Source organism: Physeter macrocephalus, chromosome 2 (genome assembly GCF_002837175.3).
Source record: "Physeter macrocephalus isolate SW-GA chromosome 2, ASM283717v5, whole genome shotgun sequence".
NCBI classification, from domain to species: Eukaryota; Metazoa; Chordata; class Mammalia; order Artiodactyla; family Physeteridae; genus Physeter; species Physeter macrocephalus.
The window spans coordinates 36,002,349-36,029,711 of record NC_041215.1 but is presented as its reverse complement, the minus strand read 5'-3'; the positions used below and the strand labels follow the sequence as shown (position 1 = coordinate 36,029,711).

General features: G+C 43.4%; 1 protein-coding gene across 6 annotated transcripts in view; it reads left to right on the top strand.

Annotated features, from left to right (window-relative positions):
* Positions 1 to 2,498: 2,498 nt before the first annotated feature.
* Positions 2,499 to 27,363, top strand: part of SAP130 (Sin3A associated protein 130) — a 75,684-nt gene continuing 50,819 nt past the window's right edge. For 3 of the 6 annotated variants that reach the window (XM_024115019.3, XM_007127052.4, XM_055087376.1), the window contains exons 1-11: positions 2,499 to 2,647; positions 4,276 to 4,393; positions 11,702 to 11,937; positions 12,653 to 12,811; positions 14,033 to 14,144; positions 15,161 to 15,285; positions 16,950 to 17,074; positions 22,636 to 22,783; positions 22,955 to 23,045; positions 23,255 to 23,359; positions 26,956 to 27,097. In XM_024115019.3, coding sequence (XP_023970787.1) covers positions 4,282 to 4,393; positions 11,702 to 11,937; positions 12,653 to 12,811; positions 14,033 to 14,144; positions 15,161 to 15,285; positions 16,950 to 17,074; positions 22,636 to 22,783; positions 22,955 to 23,045; positions 23,255 to 23,359; positions 26,956 to 27,097 — 1,355 coding nt within the window. In that variant the 5' untranslated portion in view covers positions 2,499 to 2,647; positions 4,276 to 4,281. The remainder of the gene's footprint in view (positions 2,648 to 4,275; positions 4,394 to 11,701; positions 11,938 to 12,652; positions 12,812 to 14,032; positions 14,145 to 15,160; positions 15,286 to 16,949; positions 17,075 to 22,635; positions 22,784 to 22,954; positions 23,046 to 23,254; positions 23,360 to 26,955; positions 27,098 to 27,363) is intronic. The other 3 variants (XM_028501414.2, XM_007127054.4, XM_007127053.4) reach the window with 3 other exon arrangements.

The window sequence follows — 27,363 nt, the reverse complement described above, 5'->3', positions numbered from 1 at the left end:
ATGAATAATCTCTCTCCGCCTAATCCAGGAAGAATACAGCGTAGATAGATTAGTGCTATAATAGAGGGACCGAAGAAGTATCCACGAAGTATCCTGTAGGGCAGGGCGAAGGAGAGGAATTTCACGGAAGGCTTCTTGGAGAAGATAAATCATTTCCTTTGCAGTTAGGCATTGTAGAATTGGCAGCACTCTGCTACATGGCTGCTGAAGAGTGAGGCCTATATAAGGCAAAGCTTGAGCAAAACCCTAGAAGCCAAGCTGTGTGGAGAATTGGTGGAAACTATGGTTGAGAGAGTACTCAACGATACTTGAGAGGTAGGAGGGACTGACATTAAGGCCTTTGAACTGGGTTTATGGGTTTGGAATAGATTGTGAAGTCATTGGAACATCACGGATGGAAAGAACAGATTCAGAGGAATGCTTTAGAAAAAGAACTCTGCGGAGGACAGGTTGAGGGTAGGAAGAGATTTGAGTGAGGCAGTGTTAGTGTAATCCAGACAGGAATTAATGAAAGGTTGAGCTGAGGTTATGGAAGCAACTGGAAAGGAGGTGCAGAGGTCCATAGGGTGACTCTGGGAGATGGAAGAGTGGAAACCAACAAGAATTAAACCAAAGTTAGAGAAGATGGTGATGCCATTAACCAAACCCAGAAACAAGGGGGAGGAGTACACAGGTGAGGCAAATCAATGAAGGTGTCCGATATGTTAAGTCTCAGGGGCTTGTAAGACATATTTGTGGGACAGTAGGTATACAACTCAAGAGAGAGTTATCTTGAGTTATCTTTATCGCCACGCAGACAAAATATTGAGTCATTTTCGAGAACAGTATTTGAAACCGTGAGAGTGCATTAAACTAGTTTGGAAGATAGTAGAGCATTGAGAGAGGGCTGGAGAGTGCTGTATATGTGAGAAAGAAGAAGTAGAAAGCAACTTAATAGGGACAGAAGTAGAATCAGGAGAGAGTGTGGTTCTGGTGACCAAGGGAAGAATTTTTTTTCTGAGGATAGCTGATTTACGATGTTGTGTTAGTTTCAGGTGTACAGCAAAGTGCTTCAGCTATAGATATACATATATCTATTCTTTTTCAGATTCTTTCCCATAGGGAAGAACATTTTAAGGAGGAATTACTGTTTGTAAACTAGACAAAATGAGAACTAAGCAAGGACCGCTGGGTGAGGTGAGTTGGTCACTGGCAACTTTGGGGAGCAGTTTGAGAAGGGTGGCAGAAGCAGAATGGACTGCCTAAGGACAGAGGAGGCTAAGGTATATCACATCAGTTACTTTTAGGAGAAATTTGAGAAGGGAAGAGTGTGAGAAAGGAAAGTGCCTTGAGGAAGGAGAGGGGGTATTTGAGACATTCTTGTAGCCACGAGCTACTCTTTTCCTCGCAAGAACACAGCTGTGCACGATAGGAAGAAGGGATGCGAGCCCCATTTATTTCTTAACACAAAACTCCAGATCTAAATTACCATCTGGGAAGGGAGGAGGGGGACATAATCTCTATTGTCAGATTCAGATTTTGCTCCGGCAGCTTTGGCTAAGTCTATGTATAACTGTATAAACTGTATACAGTCTGTATAAACTCCATCCCTCCACCCCAAACAACAAAACACCACCGCCTCCCTCCGCTTCTTCCTAATCTGGAAAAACCGAGCAAGTGCACCGTGCCGGAGTCCTGCGCCAAAGGCCCCTCTCCGAGCCGGCTTTAACCCGAAGGTGCTCGGCTCCCGAGCGGGTCCGGCCTGGTGTGCAGTTTCCGACGCGGCGCGCCGGGCGCAAACCCGACAGAGTCGCTTCAGTTCCGCCCACCCGATCCTCCCACGATGCTGAGGCTTTCCGGGCCGTGGCCTCTGTGGGGACATTAACAACAGTCAGGAAAGCCCTTGGCCCTGCCTGCAGCCCCATCGGCCCGCTGCAGTCGGCCTCCATTACCTTTTCCCGCGCCGCACAGCCCTCGGGAAAATGAAACCTTGTGGCGTCAGCTGAGGCAAAAGGGTATGAGCTTTTTACTAGGCAAAGAGAAAATGCAGAACCGACTCTACCCAGCAAAGAGGTGTGTTGCCCCGGCCCGGTCGCCCGGACGCCCCGCCCAGGCCCGCCCTCTCGGCACCGGGGACTACATCTCCCAGAGGCCTCAGCGGCCCCGAGGGGCAGGCCCGTCCGCTCTCCTCTCACACTGAGCGGTGACTGGCTTCTCCGGAGGAGGGCGGGGCCTACCCCAGCCAATGGGTGAGAGGCTCGTTACGGCGGCGGAAGCAGCGGCGCTGGGCTGAGGGGTGGGGGGCAGAGTGCTAGCGCCTCGGCGGCGGCGGCGGCGGGTCCGAGAGCTAGGGGACGCCGGCCTCTCGGCACCGGGGACTACATCTCCCAGAGGCCTCAGCGGCCCCGAGGGGCAGGCCCGTCCGCTCTCCTCTCACACTGAGCGGTGACTGGCTTCTCCGGAGGAGGGCGGGGCCTACCCCAGCCAATGGGTGAGAGGCTCGTTACGGCGGCGGAAGCAGCGGCGCTGGGCTGAGGGGTGGGGGGCAGAGTGCTAGCGCCTCGGCGGCGGCGGCGGGTCCGAGAGCTAGGGGACGCCGGCTCCACAGGCGGAGAGCGCACGAGAGCGAGCTCGAGGCGGCACGGCGGCCACTCGGCGCAGCACTCAGGTAATGGCGGGACGGGCGCCCGGGAGCGGAGGGGAGGAGAGGGGAGGAGACGAGGGGGCGGGGCGGCCGAGCCGGGCTGCAGCGTCCTTCCCGCTGCACGTCCCCGGGGAAGGGCAGCGGTCCCTCGTCTCCTGCGGCGCAAACCTGAGCTCTTTGGCGAGCTGAGCACGGCGGTGGGGCCGGCGGCAGAGGCCGGGTGTCCTGTGGCAAGGAAGGGAGAGGCGTCGGGAGGGCTGGGCTGATTCGAGCGTGGGGGCGTGGCGGGCGTGGGCCTTGGCGGGGAAGCTGAGAGGCCGGGGGAGCGCGGGCGGGCGGGCGGCCCAGGGAGTTTGGCTCCTGGAGCAGTTTAAAGTGACTCTCCACATCCGGGCCCTGCGCCCGCCGCTTTCAGACCCTGACCGAGGCGGGGCCTCCGAGCTCTCCGCCCCTTTCGCCTGCGGTGCCTGTCTGCCTCTGCCATTGGCTCAGCCTCGAGAGGTTTGGGCTGCCCCGGGGAGGCTCGCGCCTGATTGGCTGGCAGTCGGCGGGAGGGTGGGGCGGGATCTCAGCGCGCAGGCAGCGTTGGATTGGTGCGGGCCCCGGACTGACGCGCCCGGCGTGGGGCCAATGGGCGGGCGGGGGAGGTAGGGGCAGGTTCGGGGGAAGAGGACTGGAGCGCAGCGGCACCCGGGCGGCTGGGGTGAGCGGGGCCGGCGGGGCTGGACAGCGGCGGGCCCGAAGCGCGCTGCGGCACGAGTCGTCCCCGCGACCTCGGAGCCCAGCGCTGCCACCGAGATGGGTCCTCCGCGGCACCCCCAGCCCGGCGAGGTGGAATCGGGAGGGGCGGGCGGCGGGCGGCGGCAGGTAAAGGACACACTGGTCCCGGGGCTCCTCAGAACGCCTGCCCCCCTCCCCAGGGATGGAGTCTCAGAGACCCGGAGTGTCTGGAAACCTGTGTTCTCCGATCTCAGCGGGGGGCTTCAGGGTGGGGGCAGGATTGCTGGCGTATCGGGGATATCGGCTCCTGAAGGAGGCGTGGGGGTCGATTTTAGGGAAAGTGGTGAAGGTCTCGGTTCCCTTTGGCTCAGTGGGGCTCTGTGAAAGGGGCGGGGGAGAAATCCGTCAATGGAGGCCTGTGCAGGAAAGCGTTTGAGAATTCCTTTCGGATCAGGTCTTGATGGAAGGTTTCTGATCCCTTCTTAGGACAGGGCATCTGCCTCCGATTCCTCCTGTGACACACTGATGACAGTTCTGTTCACCTTGGTGTGAGGCTTAAGTCTTTCAAAGGCACATGCCATTTGTCATGAAACTTTACACCGAAGTATATATATTGTGTTAAGACCTGTCACGTGGATGTTATACACGATGCAGTGTCGACTTTTGTGGCAATCCACAGGTATTGGGGGGCGGTGTCATAATATCCCCCAGCACCACATAAACGATTTTACCATTAATTGAGCCTATGTACATCAAAAACTTAAACAGTTTACACCATTTCTGCACTGTATATTGAGCACAAGTATCATTTTAGATAGATGATGCTACATTTGCTTTTCTAAGGGAAGATGTAGGTACTAAAAATGCTTTACTTTCTCATTATTGATTCTAATATCAGAATCCAGTAATAACCATATGCCTATGCACTGCAGGTGGAAATGAGTTCTCAACAGTTTCCTCGGTTAGGAACCCCCTCCACCGGGCTAAGCCAGGCTCCTTCACAGATAGCCAACAGTGGTTCTGCAGGATTGATAAACCCAGCTGCAACAGGTGAGATGTGTGATATTTTTCTATATTGCTTCCTGCTTTAAAAATATTGCCAGTTTTCTAATTGAAAAATTAGCAAATTCTTCGTGGAATTTTAGTAAATACTAGGTTATCAAATTTGAAAAAAGGGTATATTACAGTTCTAATTTAAATAGGGCTTTCTTTCTTCCTGTTTGAACCACTTGATTCACATGTACAGAGTGTACATGAAACTTACAGTGAAGCACGCCTACAAGAACGATTTTTTTTAATGTATTAATGGGTTCTTGTTTAATTAAGGCCCAGAGGTGTAATAATAATGCCATGAGGGAATGCAAAGGTGTGTAAGGCGTAGGTCTTGCCTTTCAGGAGCTTACTGTATAGGAAAAGAGATTTTTAAAAGATGTGTATATGCACATATACGCAACTTGGTTTTTAGTTGTATACTCTTTGAATGCTGAAGATCAGTGGCCTCAGCTTGTGATGATTTTGCCCCCCAGGGAATATTTGGCGATGTCTCGGTACACTTTTAGGTGTCACAAGTAGGGGGTGCTCTTGGCATCGGATATTTAGAGGCCCGGGATGCTGCTAAATACGCGACATTAAGCAGGACAGCCCCCAACCCCACAGCAAAGTATCTAGTCCAGTCAGCAGTGCTGAAGTTGAGTTACTTCTTCAAATAATTCTGTATTCTGTGTATCAAGTGGAAGGATGGCGTTGCGAAGTGAAGTAAGATATTCCTTTTTTTATTCCTCTTTCTTTACAGCGTGATTTCTATGTTCCTCATCATGGTAAATGGTACTACCATCTACTTATTGCTCAAACCAGAAACTCAGGCATGGTGTTTAATTGTTCTGTCTTTGACTCTCACCTGTGAGCTGTGGCCTCCTTCCTATTGCTTCGCCTCCTTCCTGCCAACTTAGTTTTTGTTACAAATTTATTCCTCCTGCTTAATAGTAGCTGCTTATATTTTCCGAACAGATGATAAGTTCTCAATCTTCTTGACCTTGGGACTTTACACATTCCAGTTTTGTTTTGTTTGTTTGCCACAATCTTTCTTCTTCCTTTGCACACTTATTTATCTGGCTAACTCTTTGTTCTTCCTTGAGGTTTCCTCTGAGATGTCACTTTCTCTGGGAAGTCTTTACTGACTCCATCATCCACAGCAATTCAAGGTCGGGCCTCCTCCTAGAATGAAGGCCAGGACCTATCTGTCCATGCTCCTTTCTGTGTGCTATCCTTGCTACAGGGTAGAGGTCAACAAATTCTTATAGCGCCACTTCAAGTTCCTGACGCCTTAACAAAGATTTTTGACAGTGTTTTATCTTTTGTATGAATTCACAGCGGATTTTTTTTTTTTTTTTTTGACCAAGCTGCATGGCTTGTGGGATCTTAGTTCCCCGACCAGGGATTGAACCCAGGACACAGCAGTGAAAGCACCAAGTCCTAACCACTGGAGTGCCAGGGAATCTCCACAACAGAATAATTTAAAGGAGCATAGCTAAAGATAATTTTTTTTAATAGAAATCCATTTTTAATTAATTTATTTTATTTATTTTATTTTGGCTGCATTGGGTCTTCATTGCTGCACGCGGGCTTTCTCTAGTTGTGTCGAGCGGGGTCTACTCTTCGTTGCAGTGCACGGGCTTCTCACTGCAGTGGCTTCTCTTGTTGTGGAGCATGGGCTCTAGGCACATCAGTTTCAGTAGTTGTGGCTTGCAGGCTCAGTAGTTGTGGCTCACGGGCTCAGTAGTTGTGACTCACAGGCTCTAGAGCGCAGGCTCAGTCATTGTGGCGCACGGGCTTAGTTGCTCCGCAGCATGTGGGATCTTCCTGGACCAGGGCTCGAACCCGTGTCCCCTGCATTGGCAGGCGGATTCTTAAGCGCTGCGCCACCAGGGAAGCCCAAAAGAGAATATTTTTGAACATCTATTTGCAAGAATTATACTGCTCATTTAAAAGGGTATCAATTAGCAATAATTGCCCTCAGACTTTGTTGAAAAGGAAATCATTGACTTAGACCAAAATTGTCTATAATATTACTTCCGAAATGTGTATGTTGTTTCCTTCAGTTGCTCTTAAAAAGAAAATAAAAGTTTTCCTTAAGTAGTTAGATGTCTTTCTATATTTCCTATTGCTCTTATTGGAAGAAGTAATTTGGGATCCTACGTATGTCAGGATTTCAAGTACATGTTCACAGTACGGAAGTATAGATTACAGCCAGTTCTCTTAACTACTGCTTCAAGGTTCTTTTCTGATAAAAATAAACAATTTCAAATACCTAGAAGGAAACGATACATAGTTGCAAAAAGAGCTTAGTGGAAAATGGTCAGTGCATTATATCTTAAAGTGTCAAAAATCAAAGTCTTCCTGGACAGATAGGTTTGGGGGAAAGTTATGAAATTGTCCATTTCCTTTAAAATTTTAATTAGGGGAAAATCTGGGCGGTGGGAAAGGTTAAAAATCAGTTGATAATGGAAAGACAGAAGTAAAACTCTTTATTCACAAGCATCACGTATACAGAAAATACTAAACGTTTTTTAAAAGCTGTTGGAACTAATAAGTGAAATTACTAAAGGTTGCAGGATAAAAGTTCAGTGTATAGAAATCAATTATATTTCTAAATACTAGTAATGAATAATGAAATTTTTAAAATGTCATTTACAGTAGCATTAAAAAAAACCCCACAAAATACTTAGGAATAAATTAACAAAATATGTGTGTGACCTGGGGTTAGAAAACTATGTAAAACATTGCTGAGAGAAGTTAAAGACCTAGATAAATGAAAAGGTCTATCATGTTCGTGGATTGGAAAACTCAGTATTTTCCTTTACCCAAAGGTATCTGTAGATTCAAATGAATCCTAATCAAATTCACATCAGGTACTTTCTAAAAATTGAATCTAAAATTAAATCTGAAATTTTTGTGAAAACCAAAGGACCTAGAATAGCCAAAGCAATTTAGACAAAAAAGAAGCAAGTTGGGGGACTCCACTGCCTTACTTCAAGACTTGGTATAAAGCTGCACTAATCAAGATAATGATATTAGCATAAATCACTGGATCATTGGTACAAACTAGAGGATCCAGAAATAGACCCACACATAATGGTCAATTGATTTTTGATACAAGTACATAGATAATTCAATAGGGGAGTGATAGTCTTTTTAACAAAATAGTGCGAGAACACCAGAATATCCATATGAAAAAAAATAAACCTTGACCTTTACTTCCACTATGCACATAAATTAACTCGAAATGTATAATTATGGACCTAAATATAAAACTTAAAATTTCTAAAAGACAATATGGGAGAAACTGTTTGTTACCTTAGAGTAAGTAAAAATTGCTCAGGGCACGAAAAACACTGATTATAAAGGAGGCAACTAATACACTGTACTTCATCAACATTAAAAATGACTGCTTTGCAAAAGACACTGTTAGTAAAATAAAAAGGCAAGCCACCAAATGAGAGAAGACATTTGTGATAAATGTGTCAGCAAAGGACTTAAAAAACTTGTAACTCGATAGCAAAAAAGGCAAACAGCTTTTTTTTGTTGTTGTTAGTTTGTTTGTTTTTAAGGGATGAAATATGTGAATAGACACTTTACCAAAGATGCTATATAAAGGCCAGATAAACACAAAAGATATTCAACTGTATTACTCCTCAGGGCAATGCAAATTAAAACCACAGTGAGAAACTACTGTACACCCACTAGAATGACTAAAACAAAAAGACTGACAATACCGAGTTTTGACGTGTTTGTTGAGCAAGCAGAACCCATGCATTGGTGGGAATGCAAAGTAATCTAGCCACTTTGGTAAGCAGTTTGGCACAGTATGTTAAAAAATTTAACGTAAGCTTACCATACAACCCAGCAGTCTCATTTCTAGGTATTTACCCAAGATACATGAAAATGTGTGTCACACATACAGTGACTTCTCCTTCAGCGTTCATAGAAGCATTATTCATAATAGCCAAACCCTGGAAAGAACCCAGATTTTATCAACTGGTGACTGGATAAGCAAAGTTTGGTTTAATCCATACAGTGGAATACTACTCAGTGGTAAAAAGAAGCAAACTAGCATTTTAAACAGTAACGTGGATGAACGTCAAAAGCATTTTACTGAGAGAAAGAAGCCAGACCCAAAGGACCACATACTGTGTGGTTCTGTTTCTATGAAATTCCAGAAAAGACAAAGCAGTGGTGATAGAACCATCAATAGATCAGTGGTTTCTAAGGAGTAGGGGTGGGAGGGAGGGAGGGAATTGACTGCAAAGGGGCATAAATGAACTTGTTAGAGTAAGGGAAATGTTCTATGTCATGATTGTGTTGTGATAACAGTACTGAATACATTTGTGAAAATTTAGTTTTATACAAAAAATTAGTAGATTTTATACGTAAATTGTACCTCAGTTAATAATAAAGCTGATTGATTAAAAAATGGACAAGATATGAACATATAGTTCACAAAGGAAGATACATATACCTATGAATGGCCTATGGTCACAGAAAAAGAAGTTCAACATTACCAGTCAGCATGGAAATGTTAATTAAAACCACAATGAAATACCCAGTACACACCCACTAGAATATCTGTGTGTCAAGAATCCATGAGGATGAGGAACAACTGGCCCGCTAATACACTGCCGGTGGGATCATGAGATAATACAACCACTTTGGAAAGTACTTCGGCAGTTTCATATAAAGTTTACCATTTGACCCAGCCATTCTGCTCCTAACTTGTTGGTGAGAATGTAAAAAAAAAAAAATCATTGAACTCTCTTTAGAATAGCCATTTTATTGTATGCAATTTATACCTTGATAAAGCGGTTTTAAAAATCAAAATTTTTTAAAAATCTGAATGACCTAGGAGAAGGGTCAATGTATAGCAGAATATAAAATATATTAATCTTTTCTCCCAGCACTTTTTCCTCCAAGAGAAAATTTCTGATTTTTTTTTCCTGAGGAGATCATTGAACAAGGACTCAGAGTACATATGGATATTTATTCTAGAGTTGTTGACAATAGCAAAAATTTGGAAATAACCTAAAAGCATTTCGATGATATAATGGTTTAAAAAAGTATAGTACATCTATTCAATAGAATTTCATTTAGCACTTTTGAAATGATGCGGTGTATATTCTATATTACTTAGCGATTCCACTCTTAGGTGGAATCCAATAGAAATGGTAACGTTCACCAAAAGACATACACGTGAATATTACTAGCATTCCTATTCATAATAGTAGAAAAAACACAAAAAACCTGAAAACTAACTGGGAGTAAAATGGATAATTTGTGATTTATTCAAGCAATGCCATACTGTACTGAGAATGAAGGAGCTACGGCTACATGCAGTAACATGCACAAATCTTATAAGTGAGAGAGACAAGAACCGGGTACGTTTGTTACGAGTATATTTATATAAGTTCAAAAATAGACAACAGTAACCTATAGTTTTAGAAGTTAGCATAGTGAGTATCATTGGGAGGGACAGTGACTGGAATCAGGCTGAACAGAGGGTTTATGGGGAACCAGTAGCGTTCTGCTTCTTGATCTAGGGGCTGGTAACTCAGGTGTATTCCATTTGTAAAAGTTCATTGAGCTATACACTTGTCTTTATGAAGGTTATAGTTAAATAAAAAGTAAATAAAAACCCACCTAAAATTAAAGAGCTGAGAAGTGTCTGATGTTTTACCGAAATAGTAACTTGGTGCCTTTAGGGGATAGACTTTGGGAGCAGCTTTACTTTCTTTATAGTTTTCCAAGTAATGAAAATTTTTTACGTTAAGTATAATCTTTATGTTCAGAAAAATAATGTCAGTGTTGTTTTGGGAGAATGATAGTGCAAATTAATATTTTCACAGACTTTCCTCTTTCATTACATTAGTTCCTTGATTTTTAATAAATTTTTTTTATCATTGTGTTCTGAATTCACAGCATTTTTAAGTTTATTTTTAGTTTTATTTATTTTTGGCTGCGTTCTGTCTTTGTTGCTGCACACAGACTTTCTCTAGTTGCGGCGAGCGGGGGCTACTCTTCGTTGCAGTGCGCAGGCTTCTCATTGTAGTGGCTTCTCTTGTTGCGGAGCATGGGCCCTAGGTGCACGGGCTCCAGAGCGCAGGCTCAGTAGCGGCGCACAGGCTTAGTTGCTCCGTGGCATGTGGGATCTTCCCGGACCAGGGATCGAACCCGTGTTCCCAGCATTGGCAGGCGGATTCTTAACCGCCGTGCCACCAGGGAAGTCCCAGTTCCTTGATTTTTTTAACTTAATTTTTAAATACGTTACATGTTCTCATGGTCCAAAATTCCAAAAGAAAAAAGAGTATACACTGAAAAGTATCTCTCCTTCCTGTCCCCCACTCATCCACTTTCTCTCCTTTCAGGCAACCAAGATGCTTTGGAGATATGTTATCCATATACAAATACAAATGTATTTATATTTGTGTGTATTTTATTTACTTTTTCTCTGTTCTGTACCTTGGTATTTTCATATATCTTTTTCACAATATATATATATTATACATTTTCCCATAAGAGTACCTAAAAAGCTTTCTTGTTTTATTTTTATAGTTGCATGGTAGTCTATTGTGTGAGTATACCATAATTTATATAACCAGTCCCCTATTGATGGACATGTAGGTTTTTCGGTTCCTTTGCTAGTATAAAAATACTGAAACAGATAACTTGTACCTGAGTCATTATACACACATGCTGTGTATCTATAGGGTACAGTCATGCAAGTGGAATTGTTGAGTCTCAAAGGGTGCATGCATTGTAATAATGATAGAGCTTTACTTGTTCACTCTGTAGGGATTTGAACTGAGAAATTGGTTACCTTTTTGGGGGGGCGGGTGGCGCACCACACAGCATGCAGGACCTTAGCTCCCCGACCAGGGGTCAGACCCGTGCCCCCTGCAGTGGAAGCATGGATTCTTAACCATTGGACCACCTGGCAAGTCTCCAAGTCACCTTTTTAATATTAGGTTTTTATAACTTTTAAAATAAATATTTTAAATGAAATTGTCTTTTATATTACAATTTCAAGTATTTGAGGTCATTCTAGATAGTTTTCAGGCCCTTTGTTCATAGGAGTAGGAAATTACAATATTTAAAACAAGTCCCGTGTTCCATAGGTGTGACTTTTGAGTTTGCTATCCATCAGGGGAATTTGATGCCCAAATTTTCCTTGTTAAGAAAATCTCACAAGGAAATGGTCAGTTTATCAACCCTGAAACTTAACTGCAAGTGCCACTCTTATATGTGCTGTTATATTATTTGATATTGGAAGGGCATGACACGCTGTTTCACCCTTCGTGTCTTCACCAGTCAACGATGAATCTAGTCGAGATGCTGAAGTCACTGCCAGGGAGCACGTGGGTCCCAGCAGCTCCCTGCAGCCCCGCGAAGAGAAGCAAGAGCCTGTTGTGGTAAGGCCCTATCCGCAGGTGCAGATGTTGTCTACACACCATGCTGTTGCATCGGGCACACCTGTCACAGTGGCAGCCCCACCAGCACACCTGACGCCAGCAGTGCCACTCTCATTTTCGGAGGGACTTATGAAGGTAATGGAGAGGCTTAAAATTTCACGTTGAACGACAGCTAAAGACTGGCTAGTATTTCTGACAGTGCTCACAAAGTCGTAGGCTGTATCCTAGGACCGTAGCTTTCTCTTTTTGACCTATCAGTTCAGCTCCTCTCTGTACCTCAGAGTTCCGCGCTTCTGCAGGGCCTAGTCTCGTGCCGCTGGGCAGTTGGCATCACAGGATCTGTCCTCGTACCCATTTCGACGTTGATTTTATGGCAAGTTATGGGCATGCTAGTGTAGCTTTTATCTTGGAGTGGCACTCTTCTCCAAGGTTTTGTTTTGATAGCTTGCTAATTTGGGTGTATCAGAATATCGCCTTGTGTATTAACCATATGGATATGTGTCAGTTACTGGGAGTTTTGTTTACTTCCACCCAAACTTGGGAGGCAGCACGGTATAGAAGAAAGAATGTGGGCTGTGAGCCATACAGATCTGGGCTTTGTTCCAGTTCTGGTTTTTACTGTCTGTGTGGCTTTAAGCAAGCGACTTAGCCTTGCTTTGTATGTTTCCACATCTGTAGCATGGAAATGCTAGTACTTCAATGGAAAGGCTGTGATGCTAAGAGATAAAGTCTATAAGGCTCCTGGCATCTTTCCTGGCACTCTCCAGGTTTGGTTTGTGTGCGTATGTGGAATGAAATGCGTCACTAGTACAAAGCTGTTGACATGTTTCGTGTGGTTTTCTGTTTGCAGCCGCCCCCGAAGCCCACCATGCCTAGCCGTCCCATTGCTCCTGCTCCACCTTCTACCTTGTCACTCCCCCCCAAGCTTCCAGGGCAGGTTACCGTTACCATGGAGAGTAGCATCCCTCAAGCTTCAGCCATTCCTGTGGCAACAATCAGTGGACAACAGGTTTTTTTCCTCTTAATTTGCTGCTTTTCAAACTGAGATGCCAAACTGTTGATCATTATTTATTGAATGCCAGCAGTACATTAGGCACTGGACTAAATAAAAAATTAAACTGGTCACTGGTATCTGCAAGGGGACAAGAGTAGAGCGGACAGAGAAGGATGGCATCGGGTGTAAGACCAGTGTGCACAGTGGTCTTGTCATTCAGCCCGTATGTAGTGAGTATCTGCTGTGTACAAGGCCCCCCCTGCAGCGTGAGAAACAAATCTAGGTAAGACAGCCCGTGACCTTGAGGAGTGCCAGAGTCCGGCTGTGCTTGGTCACAGGTACAGAACTCCAGTGGGCTGGGAACAGCCTCACAGCAGTCGTGCTTCTCTAAGGTTGTTCTCTGAGGAGAGTGATGTGTACCTCTTGGGCGACTGGCAGGTTCCCTCAGCAGCCTACCAGTTGTGAACATTTATTTTAAAGTCTCATGTTTTAACTTAATTTTTTTTTTTTTTGAAATTGCAGTCCTCCTCCATAATATGTATTTGATTTATTTAAATATTTTAAATTACTTACCAATGAAAACTGAATCTCACAACTCACTCCCTTCAAGTTTTCAGGGAAAAAATGGTATTCCAAAAAGATGCACTGTGGTTTTTTTTCATTTTGTCATACTGCTGAGTCCTCCCAGAAGTGCTGGAACGTCCACCTGAGAAGCACTGGCATCGAGATTGGGCAGGTGTGAGGAAGGGACACTTAGGGGTGAGCTGAAGAACTGACGGGGAAGTGGCCGTTGGGTGCTGACTGAATTTACTTAGAAATCCTGGCTAGCAGAAAAAATACGTGAGTGCAGTGGCGTGTAAAGGAAATAGTGAGAATAAGAAAAAATAAGCTATAGGCCAAGACAAAGAGAACAAGGGTCAAAGACTAATATTGAAGATGAGCGTGTCTGAAAGTGGATAGTCAAATGTGTCATTAGTGACAGGAATCGCTAACAGCTAGCTAGACTCAAGGCAGTTGATGGGTCCTCCCTGTCCCTTACCACATGCCTGTTGGCACAGGGCATCGTGCAGTATGCTGTGAAAAGAAACTAAATGTCCTTTCCCTTGGGGTGCACACTGTCTTAAGAGGAACAACATGACCCACATTTGGAGGCAGCTGACTTCCTAGAAGCAATGGCTAAGCACCCGTGGCTAAGACCAGGCACTTGGAAATAACGTCGCATCCTGTTTCTTGCAGGGACATCCCAGTAACCTGCATCACATCATGACCACAAACGTACAGATGTCTATCATCCGCAGCAACGCACCTGGGCCCCCTCTTCACATTGGAGCTTCTCATTTACCTCGAGGTAAAGGCTGCATGTTTCCTTCCGACTCTTGAAATGCAGTGACAGGTATACGTTTGGTAGAAGATACAGTAACACAAAGCATATCCAGAATGAGCTTTTTAAAGTTGCAGGACAGCGGAAATAAACTTAGATTAATGCACATTTTTAGTGTGGCCTAATAGGTGCTTATTATAGTTGTATTGCAACACATAGGTGTATGTGTGTAAACTCAGAGCAATTCACATTTTCTGTATGGACTAAAAATTGTCCTTTATACTGAGGAACTCCTGAAAGCTATGGTAGTGTAAATATGGGCTTCATTTTTAATAAATAAGTCACAAATGTTCATACTGAGTATTTTTGAAGTTTAGTGAAAATGCTTAGTCAAATCTTTTTATTCACATGGCAATAAGATGAATTTATCCTTACAGTTAAATGCTGATAGGTTGTAAGGTATTAAATTTAATGAGTTTTTTCAATTACTTGATCAGAAATTGTTACCTTCTATTGGAGAGGATAAAGTTATTGTCGGCAAAATCAGGCTGACGAATACTGTCTCTCAGTGTAACTTAGTGGTTCTCAGAGTGAGGTACACAGGCTGCAGGGGGATCTGTGTGAGGTCGAAACTAAGACGTGTGCCCTTTTGTCAGTGCTGATATTGGCACTGATGGTGCAAAGGCAGTGGTGGTTCAAGTGAACTCTCGCTGGTGGTTAAACTGCTGCAGCCTTGGCTTGAATCAGGGTAATAACAGCACCGTGCTGTGCTTCACTGCCACGTACTTGCACTTAAAAAAAAAAAAAAAAAAAAAGCCAGTTTCATTTAAGAACACCCTTGAAGAAGCAATACAGATTATCGATCTTACGAAATCTCAGCCCTTGAGCGCACGTTCTCTTAATTTTCTGTATGATGAAATGGGAAGTATACATAAAGCACTTAAGCTGAATACTGACATACTGAGCTTATAGGGAATATAATTGTAGCTATTTAAATCATGAGCCCGGAAGCCATACTAATGAAAAAAATACTGTTTTTCCAGGTGCAGCAGCTGCTGCTGTGATGTCCAGTTCTAAAGTAACCACGGTCCTGAGGCCGACTTCCCAGTTGCCAAATGCTGCTGCAGCTCAGCCGGCAGTACAGCACATCATTCACCAGCCAATCCAGGCACGCCAGGGTTGTGGGTAGTCAGCCAGCAAACATTAAGTGCCTACTCTGAGTTTTTCACTCTGCTTGGCACTGTGCGAGTCCTTGAACCTCAAGCAGCTTTGGATCTAGTTGCCAAGATGTAGGGAAGGCTGAATTATATACAGTGTCATGTGATCCGCTGTAGGAATTTAGGAGAGAGGTAGTAAGGGAAGGCTTTTGGTTGGGATGGTGTGGCAGTGGGGATTCAGAGACGTGAAGGGCACGTGAAGGGGGGCAGCACTCTGAACAAGGCGAGGAAGAGAGTGGTGGTTGTACACAGCGTGGAGTAAATAAAGACTAGTTAGAACTAAGGGGTTCTAATTTGGATAGGGGTGTGTGAACCCCTAAACATTTTATGCACATTTTTATGCACATACGTATGCTTTTTGAGGAAGGCGGTCCATGCCTTTCAACTTTTTTCAAGGAAATCTGTGGCCTCAGTACTACTGAAGTATAACGTGGTACTGCGTGGTACCGTGTCTAAATTCGGGACTCTAAGATGAAGACTGTAAACTTGATTTTATACACAGCAGAGAGCTGTTGCGTCTTTGGAATATACTGATATATGGTCAAAGAAATATCTTTGAAAGATTAATCCAGCTGAATTGCGTACAGAAGGTGGAAGTTCAGTGCCTTTGGGGCCAGACTGGTAGCACGTATGAAATAGCTGGGTTTAAGACACTACGGAAGAGTGCTGCTGACTAGGATGCGGGGTAAGCTATGTCTAACCTAGAGCTTTCACATGAGACAAAATAAAAGACCTTGCTGGTAATAAAACACAGTTGGAGACTGATTAGGGCCCCGGGAGTATAATGGTAGGAAGGGTTGGAGAAAGAGGAGAACCAGGGTCAAGAGCCCAGTAGTGAGGAAGACAGCACAGCAGTCCTCGTGTGAGAGGACAGGCTGTGAGAGCAGCGCCATGGAGACGAGGTCTGCAGGTGAGAAACAGATCAAGAATGGGCAGAGTTTGCTGAGTTAACCTCCACGTGGCGGGAGCGGGAAAGAAGGACTACTCAGGAGAGCTCAGATGACTGGAGAATCTGAGAGTGGGCAAGCGGGTGAAGCCCAGTGTGGAACTCGTTTGTCAGGTGAAGATTTTACACACAGATGTAGGGGTAAGGGAAGTATATCCATATGGAAACATCTAGAAAACATCTGGGCACCCTGCACCTTCCGCTGGTAAAGAATGCTGTTACCACGTGTTTGCCTTTTTTGCCCTCAGGTGGCATGAGAGCCAGCATCCAGTTCTGAGTAGGCCCTCTGTGGAAAGCCTTAGGTTGTGTTGTCATGAAAAGTGTCTGCTCCAGGACCAGCGACAGCTCTGTGGGAACTGGAGCTGAAGGGCTAGGTTCCAGTCCGTACTAATCGTAGGACAGAATTTTGAGTCTGGTCATATTCGAAAAGGAGGGGCTTGTGTACTCTCCAGCCAGAATTGGATCTTTTGGGATAATTCTGGCCTTTGGCCTTCTAACAACCTATCTGAAAAGAGAACTCGGTAATGAGAATGGTGAGAATTTATTTTCATTTGGACATAAACACCCTTATTTCGAGGCCCAGTTTTCAAATTATACTTGCAGTGTTTTTCGGCATACTGTATTTTGGTTTTGCTTTCAATGAAATATGTTTTTCTCTTTTCTTGGTAGTCTCGTCCACCTGTGACCACCTCTAATACCATCCCTCCTGCTGTGGTAGCAACTGTGTCGGCCACCAGAGCTCAGTCTCCAGTCATTACTACAACAGCAGCCCATGCCACTGATTCCACACTTAGGTATGTTTGGGGGTTTGAAGATCAGCCATCCTCCCTTCTTCTCTCCCCTTTTCTTTTCCTTCCTTCATTCAACTCAATAAATATTTATTGAGTGCTTTTTTCTTTCTTTTAATGAGCTGTGTTGTGTTCTAGACACTGAGGATAAAGCAGTGAACAAATAAAAAGAAATTCTTGCCCTCATAGAGTTTCTGTTTGTAGAAACTGTGGTTGGAGACATACCATAAAAAAATATATAGTTTTTTAGGTGGCAGAGAGTGCTTTGGGGAAAAATTAGGGCGAATGGGATTTGGAGTGACAGGGTAGGCAGTACAGGGAGCTTACTGTGTCGTGTAAGGTGATGAGGAAGGGCTTTGTTGATCAGAATGCAGTTGAACAGGAAATGGAAAGATGTGAAATGAGCCATATGGTTGTCTGGGATAAGAGTGTTCTAGCCAGTGGGAACAGTAAGTGCAAAGGCCCTGAGACAGGAGTATGTTTACCGCATAAAGGGGAGCAAGAGGCTAGTGGTAGGAGAGTGGCCAGAGATTATTTTAGGAGGTAGCGAGGTCCCCAGGTCATGCCGAGCCTTATGAACCACTCTGAGGATTTGGCCTGTGCTGGGAGGCAATGGGAAGCCTTAGCAGAGTTTGGAACAGAGCAGGGCCATGATCTGAAGTAGCTGCATCAGCCTGGTCGCTGGAGAGAGTAGGCTGTGGGGAGGCAAAGTCGGAAGCAGGATGTTTTGAAGAGTATGGCAGGAATCCAGGAGAGATGGTCGCTGGAGGTGGAAAGATGTGGTTGGATTCTGAATAGAACTTGGAAGATAGCGAAGAGGATTTCTGAGGAAGCGCGTACGGGGTTATTAGAGAGTGAGAGCAGTCAGGCCTGTGCCCGCGCTGGTTGGCTGTGCAGCTGGGAGAGTGGGGTTGCCCAAACTTGAGATGGGGAAGAATGGGAGGAGTAGGTTTGGGGAGGAATTCCAGACTCTGGTTTGGGGCACTTTAAAGGTTGTGCTGACTTCGGAGCACCCAAGTGGAGATGTTGAGAAAGCTTAAGGGCTTTGTTGTTGCAGATGCCTGCACAGAAGAGTTCGGGAGGCGATGATTTAGGAAGGCAATGTAGATGGGGAGGAGGTTTATGAGAGAAAGTGGCTCCCGGTTGAGAGGGCTGTCGAGGGAAGCAGTGTTCTCAAGGGAGAACCAAGATTCATTAGGGCAGGAAGATAGTGGATATATTCACACAAGAGGTTGAGGATACAGGAGATTTTGCTAAAGATGGATTGTGAGTCCAGAGGGTAGAGTAGAAAGGTTGGGTGTTTGAGAAGTGAAGCCAGTACAATTAAGAGATTTACAGAGCCATACAGGGAGAGAGTCTTGTCAATGAGGGATGGTCTCTGATGCCTCTTGTGAGTGACACAATCAGGGATGAAGACATCAAGGTATTTGTCCTCACGACCCCCAAGCATACTGTGCTGGTAAAGCTATGGAAGTTGGGGAAAGCAGTGGCATGAGAGTCTTGCCAGGAGCATGCAGTGTTCCAGTGGTCTTTCTTGATTCTTGGCATCGATTACGTGGGTGCCGGGGAAAGAGCCTTCAGCAATATGAACAAGAAGTGATTCACTGGACAAAAGAAGGGAGAGGGCATGGAGAACAAAGCTGTCGGGAACTAGAGACCATCCGGAAGACTTGTCTTCCAGTTGGAAGCAGTCTGAGATGCCTCCTTGGTTTCTTCCTTGCTTGGCCAAGTAAATGAAAAGGAAACAAGGGAAAGAAAGCAGATTTATTTATTTTTGGCTGCATTGGGTCTTCGTTGCTGTGCGCGGGCTTTTCTCTAGTTGCAGCGAGTGGGGGCCACTCTTGGTTGCGGTGCGCAGGCCTCTCGTTGCGGTGGCTTCTGTTGTTGCAGAGCATGGGCTCTAGGCCCGCGCGTTCAGTAGTTGCAGCACGCAGGCTCTAGAGCGCAGGCTCAGTAGTTGTGGCGCACGGGTGTAGCTGCTCTGCGGCATGTGGGATCTTCCCGTACCAAGGATCCAACCCGTGTCCCCTGCATGGGCAGGGGGATTCTTGACCACTGCGCCACCAGGGAAGCCCCAAAAGCAGATTTTAAGGAGGTTAAGTTTTGTGATACTGAGTGTATGTGTGGCAACAGGTAGTTGAAGAGATGTCTGTGCTTGAGAAGTCATTAACGTGGGCTACAGTTAATGCTCTAGGTTTCCGAGTCTACCCAGCGGGAATAAATATAATGAGAAGAGGGCCCAGAACAGAGCTCTGAAGAAAATAACACTTACATGCAGAGTAGTGCCTAGGACTTAACTTTAACCACTAGCTCCGTCATTTACTAGCTGTGTGCCATTAGGCAAGTGTTTTTAACTTCCCTGATCCTTAGTCCCCTCTTCAATAAAATTAAGACACTTTACTTCTCAGTAATTGAATATATTGCCTGAGGTACAAAGAGATACAACAGCCCAACATAAAATAGACTGTGTTATACATGTTAACTTTATAGTACCTTCAAAAAATTAATATAGTCAGATGGTATGATGAAATTCAAAAGGTATAAATGTGTATACAGTGGAAACTAGGGTTAGATTTTTTTTTAAACCATGGTGTTGAATTATTTATCTTTTCCAGTGTATTGTTTTTACTAAAAAATGGATATTGAATTTTGTCAGATATATTTTTAGCATATAACTATGTTTTCACTCCTGTAACAAATATTACTGTGTGCCTCGTCTGTGCCAGTCACTGCTCTAAGCACTGGACATACACTAGGGAATTAAACAGACAAAAACCCTAATGATCAGATGATTTTTCTACTTAAATTATCTATAACTGTGATAAATTCCTAATGTCTGACTTCCTAGCTAATGGATGTACTGATGGGCATTTTGGCATATGTTGCATGTTTGTGACAGTGTGCCTTCAAGGTATATTCCTGGAAGTGGTAGTGCTAGGTGAAAGAGTAAATGTCTCAATTTCCTCACCTAGAAAATGGTGGTAATATTGCCTTCCTTGATATGGAAGTTGATATATAAATATTAATGTGTAAATATGTATATGTTAATACTAATATATAAAGCACTTAATACATGCCTGACATGTAATGGTCATTAATACTTGTTATGTATTAACACTTGTTATTTTTCATTGGAGTAAATGAAAATCAAAGACTAGTATAGTCTGTGCTTTCAGAAACACTTCACATATCTAAATACTTAATAGAAATACTCTTTTGGGGGTATATTTTTGTATGAGCTGGACCTCTTAAAATATGAGCACGTTTAAGTTTGAATTTAGGAGATCCTTTCCAGGTGATTCTGTTGGCATTCTTCTTTGTTACAGGTATCTTCAGAATTGTTCCATAATTAGATTCCTCCATCCTAAAATTTGTGATTATTTTTAATTATGTATACACGTATCTCTCTGAATGCATTTCATTGTAAATGCTGGGAGTGGGCAGCTTTCACTGTACTCTGGTGACCTAAGTCATCAACTATTAAAAGTCCAGTCTTCCATAGTAGGCTTTCTCCTCAGTAAGTTCCACCAAGTGTCATAGTTGCACCTATGACCAGGCTTTGAACTTGAATAATATGCCATTTAGTTCTCTTTCTATAGGGAGAAAGCCATCCTTTATTCAGTTTGTAAGTTTTATTCACTAATATCTGACCAGGTCTGATCTTAAAGCATTTTGAGAGAGGATCCCTGTGATGAAACCATTGGTTAGTTTGGATACGTCAGGTCCCAATCACATTTCACCCTTACGGCTCAACTTCTCATGTTTTCTTCTTCCTAATTTATAATCACATGGTTCCAAAATACAGAAACATAAAAAAGTATTCAGTAGGGAGTATCACTCCTCTGCCGCACGTCTACCAAGTTCCTGTGTTCCTTTCCCTTTGCCTTTGTAAAGTAACATGTTTATAGCTTTCGGGGTATCCTTCCAGTGTTTCTTAAATACAGTCGAATTCACATGCAATTCTTAACTTTTATCCTTTTTACCCCTCAAATTGTTTAATTCATAGATTCCTAAGCTGCCCTCTTACTGCAGCCGGCAGTGTGTCAGTCTCATGATTCATATGTTCCTCTTTGGGTTTTTTTCATATAACAACATATGTTGAAAGCTTTCCATTTCAGTGCGTGGAGTTTCATTGTTCTTTTAGCAGCAGTATGATGACCCATCGTGTAAATGGATTTGAGGTTCTTTTCTATACTTCACTATCATAAAATTGCAGTGAATAACTTTATGCTCTTGTCATTATGCATGTGTGCAAGAATATCTGTAGGATAAATTCCCAAAACTGATCAGAGGGTATATGTGATTGTAATTTTGATACCTATGTCTTATTGCCTTCTCTAGGGTTTGTACCAATTTATACTCCCTCCAGAATATTTAAAAGTGCCTGTTCCCTTACAGCTTGAACAACAGAGTACCCTGGATTTTTGCCAGTCTGATAGGTGAACAATGATAAATCAGTGTCTTTTAAATTACATTTCTCTTCCTCTGATTAAGACTTAGTCTTTTCCCTTTGTTAAGGGGCCATTTGTGTTTTCTTTTTAGCAAACTGACTCTTCATATCCTTGGCCTGTTTTTCAATTGGGCTGTTATTTTTCTCCTGGATTTCTAGGAGCTCTTCATATATTAAGATTACACTTTCACCTATGAGTCTTTTTACTTTGCTTGTAGTGTGTTTTACTGTGTTAGGAGGTTTGCTTATTGGTTTACAGAGTCAAATTTCTTGATTTTTTTTTTATAGCTTTTGGACTTTGCGAGCTTTTAATTGTTAGAAAGCTCTCCCCCACTCCAAGGCTATTAAAGAATTCTATCTTTTCTTCATGTACTTTTTTATTTTCCATTAAACCTTTCATCATTTTCATATTTATCCTGGTGTACTATGTGAAGTATGGATCTAATTTTATTTTTTCCAAATGGCTGTGTAGTCTTCCTAGCATCATTTATTAAATAGCCCATTCTCTCCCCTCTGTTTGAGATGTCAACTTTGATACACTGTCAAGTTTTCTTACCATTTTTGCAATTTCAGTAGCATGCTTGCCAGTTAATTTGACATGCTGTCTATGTTGATATCCCTTTCAGTTTTGAGGCAGTCATAACTATAACTTTATCTTCTGGTAAGGGATGATATAGAATTGGGGGAAGGAAGCCAGTGCTTCAAGGTCACAGGTTAAGCTTCCGTTAATCAAGGTTTTCTGTAATACTACCTCAACAGTTAGAACCTTAGTGTGTATTTTCAGCTTTGTCCACAGAGTGACACGTGTTCATTATAGTAATGCTTACTCGAGATGGTCAGAGAGTGTTGATTAATTATATCGAGGATACTCAGTATGACTAAGGATTAATTTATTTGGTTCATGGTACATGTTGATACCTTTTAAAATGAGGCTTACGGCAGTTTCAGGAGAGAAACTCGATGGGCAGTTAACTTCATTGGTTCACCTGTGGACTTCACAGACCTGTGAAAAATAAAACTCTGACTGTGATCCAGCCCCAGACAGTAAGTGGCCTTGACTGCCTGCATTGCGTCTGGAGACAAGTCATAGATCGTAATGTGTTTTCTGTCTTCCCAGTCGGCCAACTCTGTCTCTCCAGCATCCACCGTCTGCAGCAATTAGTATTCAGCGTCCTGCCCAGTCACGGGATGTGACAACAAGAATCACACTGCCATCTCACCCAGCGCTAGGGACGCCAAAACAGCAGCTCCATACCATGGCTCAGGTAAAACCAGAGATGAAGAGCCATATGTATACTCTGTGGGTTAAAACCAGAATTGTGCAAAACTTGCTAAAAGCCTGACAATATCGAAAGCAGTGATTGTGTTTCAACGGGATTGGGTAGGAGATGTTCTTGTTTCTAATTGTATTGTGGGGTGTGTCCCCCCCCCCCCAGAAAACGATCTTCAGTACTGGCACACCAGTGGCTGCAGCAACGGTAGCACCTATTTTGGCAACCAACACCATTCCTTCCGCAACCACGGCTGGTAAGTCGGCAGCCCTTCTCTTCCTGCCAGGGAAGAAGGAGACATAAGGCGTGGGTTCATTTTTTATTTCTCAGTTTCAGGCAGAGAACAAGAATTAGGTTAGAAAAATTCTTTTACTTTTTCCCAAGAGCTTTTCTTGGGTTTTTGAGAATCTGTAATGTGTGCAGAGAGGCCATTGTTGAAGAATTTCCCTTTTTCTCCTGTTCCAGGATCAGTGTCACACACACAAGCTCCCACGAGTACAATTGTTACCATGACAATGCCCTCACATTCATCCCATGCTACGGCAGTGACCACCTCAAACATCCCGGTTGGTAAGTGGCGTGCAGCCTGCAGATGGAAGCTTACAAGGAATTTTTCAGCCCTGCTGACGAGGTCTTCATATAGCTGGCTAGTGTTGATTTTTTTTTTAAATTGTTAATTTTCAAAGTAACACTGACTTGAACTTTGAGTATTATTTCATATACAGATTTGGCATTTTGATGGTAGGGGGAGAAAAAAGATAACCGTCTCTGAGAGCTCAAAGTAAACTACTTTAACTCCACTTTTGACTTACTCATCAACCTTTACCTTTTCTATGTTTACCTTTTAAAAAAGTAAATTAACTTTTCTGATAACGGTTTGACAAGAGCAACAGGAAAAGCAAGAAAGAAGCAAAGATCTAGAGTGAAGAGACTTTGTACACTGACAGATTGTTCAGGAAAAATCTCTGGGTGATGCAACAGTGGGAGAATGCTAACCCTCAAGTCACTTCCCTGAGGTTCTTATCTGGGTGCCACCCAAGGTACTTCATGACCATCCTAAAATTCCTTCCAGGCTTTGTTTATTCTGCTTTTAAATATGTGTATAGTTTCAGTATTAAAACATCTTTGAAAAGTTTCTGGCAGCCAAACTCTAGTGATCAAGAGCAGGGATTGGTGAGCTTTTTCCATAGAGCCGGATCGTAAATGCTTCAGGTTCTGCAGACCTCATGGGTGTGTGCAACTACCTAGCTGTGGACAATATGTAAACAAATGGGTGTGTCTGTGTTTCAGTTAGATTTTTTTATGGACACAGAAATTTGAATTTCATGTCATTTTCAGGTGTCACAAAATAGTCGTCTTTTGATTTTTATCCCCCCCTGCCATTTAAAAGTGTGAACCCATTGTTAGCTCATGGGCCAAAACAGGCATCAGCAAGCTTTGGCCAGAAAGTTGTCGACGCCTGTCGTCAGAGCTGATAGCTCACTGTCACAGCTTCCAAAGCAGAGGCTGTGGCCTATGAGGCACAACACTTCCTTCTTTAACCCACAAGTCACAGGTTTTAGTTCCTAGTGTTACCTGTGCCTTGGTTCTGTAACAGTGAGTGTACCATCTTACTCTCCTTCACTCCCAGAGATGTGGGACAGCTGCCATATTTTTAATCTGCTGTACTTTTAGAAATAAGGCTGCCTTTTGTGAGAGGACGCACTGACATACTCGACGGTCAGAAATCTGGTGACCAGACACAGAAGTGTCTCCCCTACCTGCTGTGTCCCAGCACTGGGGTGGTCCCTCCCTCCCTGTTTCCTTCCTTTGCACGTGTGACAGGCTGCAGCTTCCACAGCCCTCCTAGCAAACTTTGAGGGCACTTTTCCAGAGTAACAGTAGGACCCAGGAAGCCCTTGCTCCTGTTTTAAATAGCTGGGCCATTCCAGCCCTTAAATTGGTACTCACCCCACAGACGGCTTTTAGCAGAGAAAATAACAGCGGTCTTTCTCACGTTACTGCTCTCTCCAGCTTGGCATTGGAGAAACCAAACTTCTGTCACACCCTCTGAATTTAATCTCACTTCTGTGAAGTCTGGCGGTGGGGGTAGAGGTTCAGCATTACAGCACTTTCGTTGAAAAAGATCGTTGATTGTTCCATGTTGTCATTTCAGGCTGTTTTCTGGCTATACCTAACAGTGTCATCAGTTATCCGCAGTGCTGTCAAGTCAGAGCCAAGCCCCTTCTTTTCATTTTTATAGTCGAGAGTCTCACTAGGGAATGTGTAACTATGAAGAAAATCAGACCAGTAAAGAGGGGCAGCGTACCCTAGGGGGCTGTGTGGTTGTGTCTTGAACCCTCTCTGTGGAGAATTATTTAGAGATCAGTTCTTGTTAATGTCACTGTGTCTTCCTAAGAGTAACACTGTGGAAGTAAACTCACTGAAAGTAGCAGGAGACAAATAATGTTCATTCATTTGGCTAAAACTACCAACTTCTTACGTGTCCTAAGTTACTGTATTGCTGTGTTCTCTAACTCCCCAGCTCATTTATCTTTGAATTTTTACCATTTACTAAATTCTAGATATGAAGATCATTTGACAGAAGTGTCCAAACAGATTTAAGCATCTGCTACTTAGTGTGATTGCTTTTGTCGAAGTCCCATCAGGTTTATGCTCTAGTTTTGTTTTCCTCTTGTGTAGTAACCCAGATATTTGTTACATCATAATGGAATCCCTGTACAGAAGGGCCTCAGTTGAGAAGGGAAACCTGATATTAACCCTAGAGCATTGATTTTCAAGTTGAGGGCATAAGAGCTATATTAAAATCACCTAAGTGGCTTTTTCTACGTGTCACTTGCTTTCTCCAGGTGAGATTAGATATTGAATTCAGCCATTGTTATTAATAGGAATGTGTTGGATCAGGGGAAAGCCTGATAACCCCAAGCAGAGGGTTTTCACCTGCAGTGAATGCCCATTTCCAATAGAATGCCACCCTTATTTTCTCCACACATGACAGTGGTCTCAGAATTATAAAAAGCAGAATCAGATGATCCCAGCCTACAGAAAACAGGGATTATCTTTGAAAATAGCCCCAACTTATGATTTCTGCATTATGTTTTTCCTGAAGTTTTTTTTTTCCTGAATAATTGAGGATGTATGGCCCTTTTAATTAGGAAAAAGTAAAGGTATGATTCATGTGTGTGTGTGGTTACCATCTGATGTTAGCTACTCTTCCAAACACAGCTGCTTTTTTATTGGAAGCATAATTTTCTCCTACCTTTTATGGGCACAGTGAAAACACAGGCTTAGTCACTTTTCCCTCAGCACCCTCTCGACTGACTACTGATGGAAAATACATCTTGCCAGCTTCTCTCTGCGTTAGCCAGCAGAGGCCATCCTCGCTGGTCAGACTGGGCATCTCACCCATCATCCTGCAGAAACTTCTCCAGCTGCCTCCCTCAGAAAATATCTGGGCCCGGGGGGGTTGCTGCTTACCTTCGACGTTCAGGGTGCTGCACCTGGGTAACGTGGTGGCATCCACCCAGTCTGTAGTGTTTGCGTGCCCGCCATTGGTACGACTTGGGTCTTTACAGATAGAATTAAATTTGAAAACTGTATGATCATTTTGATTTTGCCATAAAATATTATGCAAAGTCACAGGACACTCAAAAGACTTTAGAAATTAAGTGATATTCTAGAGAAGGCCTCCTCATAGATGAGGAACCTAAGACTTGGAAATTAAAATGACCTTCTCATTACTTATTAGCTACATTATTCCTAATTAGTTATGGGCCCCTGAGAAGAATCTAAGGTGTTTGCCATTTCTGTATTGAAATTTTTGTTGATTTTTTGTTTGTTTGTTTTTAAGTTTTCTCCTTTTAAAAAAAAGGTCTCCAAAAATCCAGGTCAGGGGAAAAGGGCCTAGTTGCTGATGTTTTTGATAAAGTATTAATGTTGAACCCTGCTTTGACAGATAGCAGTGTAAATATATCGGTGGATTATTGGATTGAAATAATTCAGTTGAACCGTAGGTACTCATCTTTTCATTTTTTATTTTGATTAAAACTAAAAATCCAGGCTTCTTATTACTGTTTGCATTCTTAAGATTGTTGCTGGCCAAGAATGTTTCGGCATGCCAGTGAAAGCATATGAGCAGTAATGTAATTGGATTATACTTTTTGTAGCTAAGGTGGTGCCTCAGCAAATCACACATACTTCTCCTCGGATCCAACCTGATTACCCTGCAGAGAGGAGTAGCCTGATTCCCATTTCAGGACATCGAGCCTCTCCAAATCCTGTGGCTATGGAAACCCGAAGTGACAATAGGTAGGCGGGAATGTGCCCCATCATGTCACGAATTGTTTTGATTTTTCAGTGAAACCAGTTGTCCCACGAATATGGCATGTATTTCCTTATTTTTCAGTTTTTCCCCCTGAAAATCTAATACATTGTGTAATTTCTTAATTTTATGAAACTGTGCTGTATTTATTCATTCTCCTTTTGATGAATGTTCTAGTATCTTTTTTTTGACTTGTGTACTTCTCTTTTTAATTTACTTCGAGCCGTTTTGAGTGTAAGGGTGGCAGCATCAT